The 10,538-nt window shown below is 44.5% G+C and overlaps 2 protein-coding genes across 2 annotated transcripts; both read right to left on the bottom strand.

Annotated features, from left to right (window-relative positions):
- Nucleotides 1–4,083: 4,083 nt before the first annotated feature.
- LOC119283984 lies at nt 4,084–5,190 on the bottom strand. The gene has a single exon (XM_037563309.1). It carries the CDS (start codon nt 5,188–5,190, stop codon nt 4,084–4,086), a length of 1,107 nt encoding a protein of 368 aa, XP_037419206.1.
- A 2,290-nt stretch (nt 5,191–7,480) lies between these two features.
- On the bottom strand, nt 7,481–10,326 carry LOC119287758. Its single transcript, XM_037567367.1, has 2 exons — nt 10,078–10,326; nt 7,481–8,994 (listed from the first exon to the last, which is right to left on the bottom strand). The coding sequence occupies exon 2, from the start codon at nt 8,986–8,988 to the stop codon at nt 7,819–7,821; it is 1,170 nt and encodes a 389-aa protein (XP_037423264.1). The 5' UTR covers nt 8,989–8,994; nt 10,078–10,326; the 3' UTR covers nt 7,481–7,818.
- Between the last annotated feature and the right edge of the window lie 212 nt (nt 10,327–10,538).

The following is a 10,538-nucleotide window of genomic DNA, read 5'->3' as shown; positions in this document are numbered from 1 at the left end:
TTCTTCTTATGCCTTTAGTTTGACTAGTGAGATATATGTTGTTTGCCGTAAAAATCCGTGCTCAACCTTTATTCGCGTCAGGAGGGAGTGGCATAATTCCTTAAAAAACGCTATCATAATTATCGATGTGAACCGGTTCTGGATGAATTTGTTCAGAATAGTTAAAACAGTAATACCAGACAAAAGTATTGTGTTTGTGTTAGCAATATAAGTACTACAAGAGTTTCAGTATGTTGACTAAACAACACTGATATATTCTAATTATGCAACCATGCATATGTTTCAGTAGTACTACTATTCAATCAAGAAAAACAATATCTACACGATCCTACTAGAAAACAGAATGACCTCAAGTTTGCCTTGCCGAACACCATAAATAAAGATTCCCTGATTATGTGGTGAGTATACACTGACAATCAGTATTGATCTTGTGATGATTTTGGCGATCATCGTCAGAACAATTGTTCATACACTGAAAAATACTAATTAATATGTGAAATGTACATCGATCCAGAGGAACTACAAATTAATCCTGCTGGAAGGAACTGGTAACTCATCAGTATACACAAGGTTTGCAGTAGGTATCGTCTCACCTCAGTAGACATATCATTCAGTTTCTTACAGATGAAAGAATGAAAGCAATTGACTACAAGAACTGCCACTAATTAGGAAAAAGAACCATGTCTTGTCAGCTGAGCTCCCTCGGTTCGGCTCGCTCACAGGTCATACACCTGCGTTTTGCGGGAAAGTTGAGCCGGCATCAGAAAGTAAGGAAGCAAATAAGGGTATACAATACATACAGGTGATGAGAATAACATGGTGGGATCAAAGAGGTGGATGTCTGTCCAAGTCTAACCATGCAGTCAACTGAGCAGTGCAGCATGTCCTTGCCGATGCCACTACCACACGGACAAGAATTCGGGCGTAGCTCTGAAACTGGGTGCGGCTGTGGCTGCGTCAAGGGCACCTCCACGATCACCTCAGTATAAAACCACCCATAATCTATCTCCTTCCTAGAACTCTGCAGGGATTTAATTTGGAGAAAAATGGCTGATCTGATCACAAACAGAACCAACATTCTCTGCACAATAACTCTGCTGAAAACAAAAACGGCTGGCTCACCTGAACGGTGCTCAAGGAGGCAAGCCAGTTCCCATGGTGAGTTTGCAGGAAGCGTGCGGCAAGACCGCCTTCTGGGGTGTCTATGATTTCGATGCTGTCGTAGTTGTCGTGGTGATGGCACACCTGAGGGCTGAATCCGGCGTGGCAGAGGAGGCACAACTTGCATGTCCCATCCATGTCCCAGACTGACGATCGATCGGTGTCCCATTTGAACGCTCCAGCGTAATCATCCGCTCAAAATTCATAGCCAATCAATCCATGTTTCATTATCTTCATTTGTTATTCATGATACGCAAAATGTTACTTTTGTGGGTTAACTATATCTCTTGATGATTGTTGGTAGACCAGAATCGGGATTCATGATACAGATACGATACGATACGATACTGTACTCCCTCCGTTCCATAACATAAGTCCTTATTATATCCAATTTGCTCACAAATTGGATGTAATAAGGTCTTAGATTATGGGACGGATGGAATATACAAGAAAAATTTACGTAATTGCATCTAGTGACAAAACCAAGGAGGCACTCCTCCACTATATGCCCTTATCAGCATAGCATGCTATCAACAAGTGGAGAATCAGGGGTGCACATATTGATGAAAGCCGTGCAGCATTGTCCAACATCAAGCAACCTAAAGTAAAAAAATAAAAAATTGGAAAGGCCGGTGCACTGAAACGTACAGGGGAAAGTGCCTCAAATGAATGAACTAAGAAAGATTGTCATGTACTCCGTGAAGACTAGTGATGCTACTATTAAGCACCTGGAAGACATAACACTTCATAATAGCACACAACCTAGAGGTGCTGCTACATGAGAAATTGCTTGTAATTTGCCCAAAAACATTGAATCATAGCAATTGTGATATTTGAAAATTACGCCTACACACTGAACAAAATTTAGAGGTAGCAGCTGGAATGTTTGTGTCAGAAATACTATTGTAGCTGCAAGCATTTCTAGCAACCTAAACAAACAAATCAATTCAGATTTAATAAACACAAACCAATGCAGACTATCGTTATGAACAACATAAACTATGTGCTTGTAGTTTCAGATTTTCAATATCACTTGACAGAAAAGATGGCTATGATCATAAGGATAAATGGATATGCATATTAGTGTTTGGTCAACCGGTCTGTCATAGCTGCACAGTGTGCACATGAACCGCAATGCTAATTCATTTATAATAACATCACATGATTTTTCCATTAAAAAGAATGTGTATGAACCAAATGAACAGTTGTTTCGATAGATCTGAAGATGTTTGTTCTCCCCGTTTGAATTCAACATCACAGCTCTTTCGTGGCAACTCCCAGGTTTACAAATCTGTCCCAACACAGAGGAAGATGGTTTTTTCGGTCTAGGAACGAGCAGGCACAGCAACTCGACGGTGCTGTCCCTTGTAGAATCTGGGCAGCCACACTGATATGTCAGCACCAACGAAATGAGTATGGCCAAGAACCTGTGTGTGTGCGCTTTGTTAGTGTGCACAGAAATTTACTTTTTAGCTTGCAGAGCTATACTTGTGCGATACTTTGCTATCTACGTATATGGTTTATTGAGAGCAGCTTGCTTCGCACGCTGAGATAATTCCGACCGATGCCACCTTCACATGAACACTTTTTTTTTATCAAATCACATGAACACTTGCATGAAGTGTATTCTTCCGCGAATGCTGTTCCAACACTCGGAAACATTTGTATGAAGTGCATTGTTTCGCTTACGCTGTTACTGCATCCGAAGGCTCTTGATTCTGCAGAGCTTTGTAATACCCTGAAGAAAGATTCTCTGCCTGACAAGACAATTAGCAACATAATCCTTTTTAGTTTTACTTTTTTATGAGAAAAAATCAGCATAATCCTTTTAATGAGCATGTCATGTTTACAAGGGTCTAATGTGCCTGCACATCTGAAGTTGATTTTATGAGCCCACATGAACAGAACAGCGCCTCTTTGGCTAAAATTGTATCTTTCTCTCTGCCTTCCAAGTCCTTGTGGAACCCGGAAAAGTTAGCCGCAGAAGCTGTGCTTTTGTTGAGAAAAAAACTGAGAACATCCGGGTAAATATAACACACAATTCATTGTATATTAGGAGCATATAAGATATGAAACAAAATTGAGCTACAAAGTCCCAAAATAAATCTATTCTTGTATGCCTTGGAATTGACAGATTTTAATAATTATAGCTAAACATTGTATATATTTGATTTGTTGGACCTAATATATATCTTTTATCAAAAACTATTATTAGTACTCAAAAAGTTTGGAGTAGCATCACACCACAAGACTTATTTTTTAGTGTTATCCTTAGAATTAATATTTGCATTCTCCAAAAATTACGGGGTTACTAAAATTAAACTGGGAAATATGTGACTAATAGAGGACATCATGTTCAATTCAGAAAGGAAGGTGCCACATCTTTCTTACTAAAAGACCATCTTAGCTAAATAGACATGTTCAATTCGAAGCCCCCGATGGCAGGTGGCCAACAATCCCTTGTGGAGCTCCGGGCAATGAAGCTCAGTGATCCGACCCTCTGGCCTCCGTCAATCCATTCTCTGCTGCAATCAGTTTCTCCTACTGCACCGCCATAACCCCTCTAGTGCCAAGGTTTGTAATTTAGCGATACAACAAGCGAATGGATGGTTGATTCTAATTAGATTGTGTTTCATATTCTATCATCTTTTTAAACATGATATAACCGTATCCTGAAAAAATAATGTGTTGATGTCTTTCACAAAATGGTAGATATAATGAGCATTATTCATGACAACATTATGCAAATGTAAAAAAATTCCAAAGAAGACCTTCAGAGACCTAGAACCCCTGGCATCATCCTCAATCTAACAAGTATGCATGCAACCCGACTCATGTTTTGGGAAAAATCCAAGTTGAAGACCAGGGGCCCTTGCGCATGGTAGGCACTGTTGCCATCTCCAATGGCAAAGGCGTCACTGTTCAATCTCTCATGTTGTACACGCCGGAGTCAAGGAATGGGTTCTGAGGAGTCCTCTCCTGGTGGTACCTCGTGTCGCGCTCCGTCACAAAGTAGATGCAATCTTCTCGAGCTCCGATGACACCACACTGGGCGCCAAAAGTGGCTGGAAGAGACTCGGAACAACCTTGACTAACAAAGAGCGCTCGCCCCGTCAGCGTATCGACTTCTCTCCACCATCCACAACCATCACTGGGGAAGAGCGCTTCAAAGACCTCAAACCGGTGAGTCCGCTTCTCTATCCTAATGTCTGCCGGTAATATCAGAGGTAGGAGTATATGGATTATCCGTTTCACCATCAGCAGCTGATCACCGGACACGACGAGGTAGTGCCATGCGTCGAAAGGATTAAACCATGGATGCCCGAAGTCCTCATCATCCCTCGGGGGCCCGAGTTTGCATAGGGTTTTGACAACCGGCAGCGTGCTGGATGGCTGCTGATCGGCGGCGTCCAGGACATGCAGCTCCTCTTTTGTCGTGAGGACGTATGGTTTCCCTTTAAAGAGGGCAATGTCGGCGGTGAAGGTGCCCGAAGGCGGCGCCCACTTCTGCCGCCATGATGGCGGCCCGTGCCCGCGAGTAGAGACGAAGACGTTGTGGAGGCACCTTGACTTGAGAACGGCGATGAGGTCATCGGAAACCACGGCCTTGTGGATGCTATTCAGAACGTGGTTGGCGCGTGAGTTTCTTCGGAACCAGAACGGTGGCTGAGGGAGAGCGACGGGGGTGGTCACGGCGGGGGAAGGGCTCGTCAGAGAGCACCGGCCGTCGCCGTGCACGAGCAGGAGCGTGTCGCCGGTGGAGACTCGCCAGGAGACGTCGTCCGGGACGGGCAAGTGGTGGATCGCGCCGTCGGGGAGGCTGAGGAAGGTGCCGTCGGGGAGAGCTAGCCAGGGGAGCAGCGGTGGCAGCGGATGCTGCAGCCGCGCGCTGGAGCGCCACGCGCGGCAGACCGCAGCGAGGCGGACGCGGTCGGCGTGCGACGGCAGCCGCAGGAGGACGAGGCCGATCAGCTCCGAGTGGAGATCCGTCCATGGGCTGCGGCGGCGTGAAGAGACAGACGCGGCCATGGTGCGTGCTCCCGGTTGCACTTGTTGATGGTTCGATCTGATTCGTTTCTTTTCCATGTCAGGTCGTTTGTCTTGTGGCTTTTGAAAAGGTTATTTTTCAGAGAGAAACTGCACACATGACACATTATATTAGCCAATATATCCTCCAAAAAAGACAATAAATATAGTACAAATACAAGTTAAAAGAAAACAAAGTGCAGTGAATCAACCTATGGTTGCAGATAACGGTATCCCTAGCTCACTAGGATTCAAGTCATCGACAATTATTGATGGTTTGGTCTGATCCGATTCTTTTCCATGTCAGGTCGTTTTTCTTGTGGCTTTTGAAAATGTTTTTTTTTCAGAGAGAAACTGCGCACAGTTTACTAGCCAATAAACACAGTACACGAATACACAAATGTAGAAACTTTCCGATAGACCAGGACATGACAAGTGTCAAGAAAACTAAAGAAACAGTAGAAAATGAAATTACAGAAGAGTCTCTCAAATCCCTGCAAACAATTGAATGTGAAACCATCGCCGACCACCAATGCTACTGTGACGCTCACTGGGAGAAGAGACGGAACTCCAACAAAACCAAAATTGAGATGAGTGCCACAACTTTGAAGGCGCTGCGAGACGAAGATTGAATATGCGGAATAGACACATGATGATGATGTGGCATGTCGGCCAAGGACGTCCGATGCCAACCTCAATTTGGATTGGGCTTATCCTGGCATAGTTGCCAGGGAAGAATGCCAGATACACCAGTTTCGTTTCACTTGTCGACGTCGCCACCCCCCACCCTTGCTCCAACGCCAACTTTTTCGACATCGCCATGAAAGGTGACAACCACAAAAGATATATGGAACAATAAAAGTTCGCCGTACTGAGCAAATGGCGAGTAGATGAGGTCATAGCTCAGCGGGCCCACCTAGGAGTAGGAGAACGTCGTCACCAAACTAGCACAACGTCAACCTCACCAAAACCACATTATTCAATGTAGCGCCAACGTCACCAAACTAGAAGATGAGACATCCTACACCTATGGACCAGCTAGGAGAGATATGAGAGCCCACCCCGCCTCCAGTAGTCGTAGCTACAGATTTGGGGACGGGGGACACCACCTCGCCGACATCCAACAAAGGGAATGTGAAACTCTCGCCTCTATGTCCCCAAGGGGAAGAGATTGAGCGGTTAGTGCATACGTCGTTTAGGAAAAGGAATCGATTTTGAATCAAGATCAACATGTGGGAGTATGGATCAGTGCCACCTTGAGATTGACGGTGTCATCCTCTACATACGTGACAGATACTACAAGCAAGTCGAAATGGAACATTGTTGTGAGGAGAACTTGGATAATGCGATTCCCAATTTTACAAACATAGAGCATCTAGTTGAACCGTCAAAATTTAACTCCTCAAACTTCTCTTCAAATATGAGGTTAAAAAAGTATGGAGATAACCAAACCCTCAAATTTAACACCTCAAAATCTAAATTTTGCACAAACATCTCATTTAAAACTCAAATTCAGAACTAGATTAAGACCACATAGTGCATAATTATACATAGTAGTTCATAAAAAACATCATAATTCGTAGCTAAAGTAGATAGCACTTACATAGAGCTAAATTAAACTAAAACATTTTTCACAAAACCCCTTAAAACTAAAACGAGCTAAATAAGAACTATACCGAGCTAAGTTAAAGATAAAGACACACTAATCCAATAACTGTTGGTTCAACGCCGCGTCCTACCCTTCTCTCAAAACTGTCGTCCGAATCAACGGGGATGGCGTCATCCGCGGCAATACCCCATCCCTTTGCCACGGCAAGTGGCGAGCCATGGCAATTCAAGCGGCGATGACGAAATTGGGCAGTCACACATCAATTTGGGGAGAAATGGGGGTGGCAGGGCAGGACTTACGGTTTGGGTGTGCTGCCAGTGCGACTTTATACTAGAGCAGGGGAGGGGGTGTCAGTTTAGCGCCTCGCAACTGGTTGAGCCATTTTTCCAGTGAGAGGACATGAGGGAAATTTGAAGAGAATGAGTGTGAGGTGCTAAAATTTAAGCAGAAAATGCATCTTTTCAGGAGTTCCGGTTATATGGCTTCTCCCCAAAAGATGCCATATGAGAAGTTAAAGAATTTGAGGGTTCGGTTAGAGATGCCCTTAGTCTTATACCAGAGCCAAAGACTTGCACATGATAATGCATCCTGTTAAAATCATCCATAAACCATATGACTTGAATGCAAAACATTCTTATCATCATACTAATTAAGAATCTAACATCATGCAAGAAAAAATCAACGTAAGGAGAACACACCGTCCAAATTTCATTGAAATGAAACTGATGATACAGCGCCCAACATTTTAAAGTTCAGCTGAGAACAGTTACAACACTACAATAGGCCAAGAACACTAAGTTCAGCCACCACAGAACAGAACAACAACCACAGGGTAGAAGTGTAGAACACATCACTCATCAAACTGAACCTACCAGCCTACCAACACAGAATCCAATACTACGAATCTCTGCCGTCCATCAACAACTCACCTGTCGCTGTGAGGAAGACGCCCTTCCAACTTCCGTTTCAGACGATACATTACCCAACAGTTACTCTCAGGATCAGTAGATTACAAGGCTTGATCATACAGCTTCAGGAGGGAAATACCATGTCGGCCGCCACTGGCCAGCGTGACGTGGTGGTACTGCGGTGGTCCCTGACATTAGCGGCAGGAACGTCTCATTCCTGACGTTGTAAACACCGGCGTCGCGAAGAGGATTTGCAGAATACTTCGGCCAGGGATAGTCACACATGAAGTAGATGCAGTCCTCTTGGTATCCAGTGCATTCTCCAGCACGCAGGGACTTGGAGCTATGTTGGCCAAGAAAGAGCGCATGGCCATCCAAATCACTTACTGTTCTCCATCCAACGGGTTCGGCATGCAGATCGGCCTCAAAAACCCCAAGTGCAACAGTACGGTCATGCTCTAAACAGTCATCACTTGTTGGACGGGCCGTAGAGCGAAACCACCGTATCACCATCAACAGTCTACCGCCACATTCGACTAGATAGTCCCTTACCATACACGCCCCCTCTCTCGGCAAGGATTGAGGTGTTCCACCCAAGTCACCCAGAGAGTGAATTACGCACTCCATGGATGCAATGAAAAGATCCTTGTCTAATTCAAAGATGAAAAGGTGACCAGACCCGCACAGCCCATACAACTTTCCATCAAAGAATGCGACATCCCCGAGGTGCAGAACTGGATGCTCATCGTCTCTGAATGAGTCAGTCTCAAACGGTGGTTCACTAATACAAAGTGTACCACAGTTACTATCATCCATGATCAGTGCAGCAACAAGGGAACAGGGCGATGAGTCAAGGGGAAAGGGCACCACCAACTTGTAGAAAATTGGACTAAATCTAGAATCAAGATCCAATATTCCACGCTTCCATATTTTGGCTAGCTTAGGAAGCTCCAACCTGGTCTTGGAGAAAGGGTTCATCAAGTAGCACACATCATCATTGTGCGTGAGGAATAGCCAGTTTCCAATGGAGCCCTGGCAACACGCACCTTCTGGTAAAGATATGCGGTGAATCTCACCGTTTGGAATGCTGAGGAAAGTACCATCAGGGAGAGTGAGCCATGGAAATGGGAGAGGAAGGGGTTGCAACATACTATTAGAGCGCCATGGGTGGCAGACAGCTCTTAGACGAACACGGTCAGCTAGGGAAGGGAGGCGCTTGAGAACAAGTCCCAGGAGTTCTGGCGGAAGATCTGACCAAGGGCGAAATTCCGCAGCCTCCATCATGCAAGTCTACAAGAGAAGGCATATGATTCGTAATTAGAAAGAGTTAACACTGCAACTAGCAATACATATGCTTTCTGTACCATTTTAAGGCTAAATTTCGTCAGCTCTATTTGATAAGAAAGCTGCAGAAGTTCAAAGTATCATCATAATATGAAGATATGGGGGAACCATAAATACATCGTGCAGAAATAAACTAGTGAAAGTACATTTGCCAAGTCACTTGGCCTTGCGCTATGCATATATGATTATTGCACTTGGTAACATCAGTTGCAGTAAACAGTACAGTAAGCACCATTTTGTTGGCATCATAATTCATAAGTATTAACTCCAAGCAAGATTAGATAGTATACTAGGCACTCATTTTTCAAGATTCATTATTCCCTTCCTGTAACTAGAAACACCAAATCGGCATCATTGGTATACTAACTATGAGAGAATTGTGTTCCCAATCTCTCATGTGCTATATCCCAGCGGCAAAGACCCAGTCACTGCACTTATTCCATTTTCACTTTATTTAGAAGAAAAGGCTGGTCTATCAAGTAAAAAATATGTATGGAAAAAAGAAGTGCCATCTTATTCAAGTACAAGCTGAAAGCCTGAAACAATGGCTGGGCATCACAGGAAAGTATAATACTGCACGAACATTTGCTGTTTTACATCAGACTATTACCAATCGTCGACTAAAAGAAAACAAATTTTGGTTAGCCAAAGTACCAACTTAAGAAAGAGGTGTCCTTTTCTTCCTTTAGTTCCTTTAGTGTACAAAAAAATATATTCATACACATTTCTACCAGGCGCAGATCTACTAATTAACTGAAACATTTTAGGTAGAAAAAAAATTAGGGATTTGCAAAAGAGGTGACATTTTATATTTTCCTCAAGAACAGGGTGGGAGTGTGAGATATTGAGAGAGGTCCGCATCAGAGCCAAACATTCCTGAACATTTCTAGTTCACACCAGGTAAAAAAAAAACCACCAAGCATAGATCTAGTAGAAGAAACAATGGTGGTCAGGTAAAGCATCAATCCGCCCAGCCAGATCTACTGGAAGAAACCCCTGACAAGATAGAGAGTGCGAAGGCGAGCTTACTGCTGAGTCTTGTTGCCTCGTCGGCGAGCCGGTGGATGGCGGGGAACAGATTCGGCCTCCAGCAGGTGAGGTGGGGCGGGAGGCTTGCTAGTCACAGGCAAGTCTCAAATCGCCGGAGGAGTAGGGATTGGAACCTGACCATGGGAGGGGAGGGGAGAGAACCGGGGAAGCCCGATGGGAAGAGGACAGAGTGAGACCCTGCTCACAGCAACTCTAGCAAACCCGTATAAACGCACAAATGGTAAAAGTCCGGCGACTATACGAGTTTGATCCGGTTTTTGGGTCAGACCAGAGCCCATATAGCCGCCCGGTCCGTAATTCTTTTTAGGTGGCCCGCAAATCGCCCTACCACACCCCCCTCCCCTCCCAATTCAGTACATCTACGGGTTTGCCGTCCGATACGAGCCGAAGCCCTATCCCCCACAGCCGTGTCTCACCCATTCCGCACTGCATTTCTCATC

This window comes from Triticum dicoccoides, chromosome 4A (assembly GCF_002162155.2).
Source record: "Triticum dicoccoides isolate Atlit2015 ecotype Zavitan chromosome 4A, WEW_v2.0, whole genome shotgun sequence".
NCBI lineage: Eukaryota > Viridiplantae > Streptophyta > Magnoliopsida > Poales > Poaceae > Triticum > Triticum dicoccoides.
This window is presented reverse-complemented; position numbering and strand designations above follow the sequence as displayed.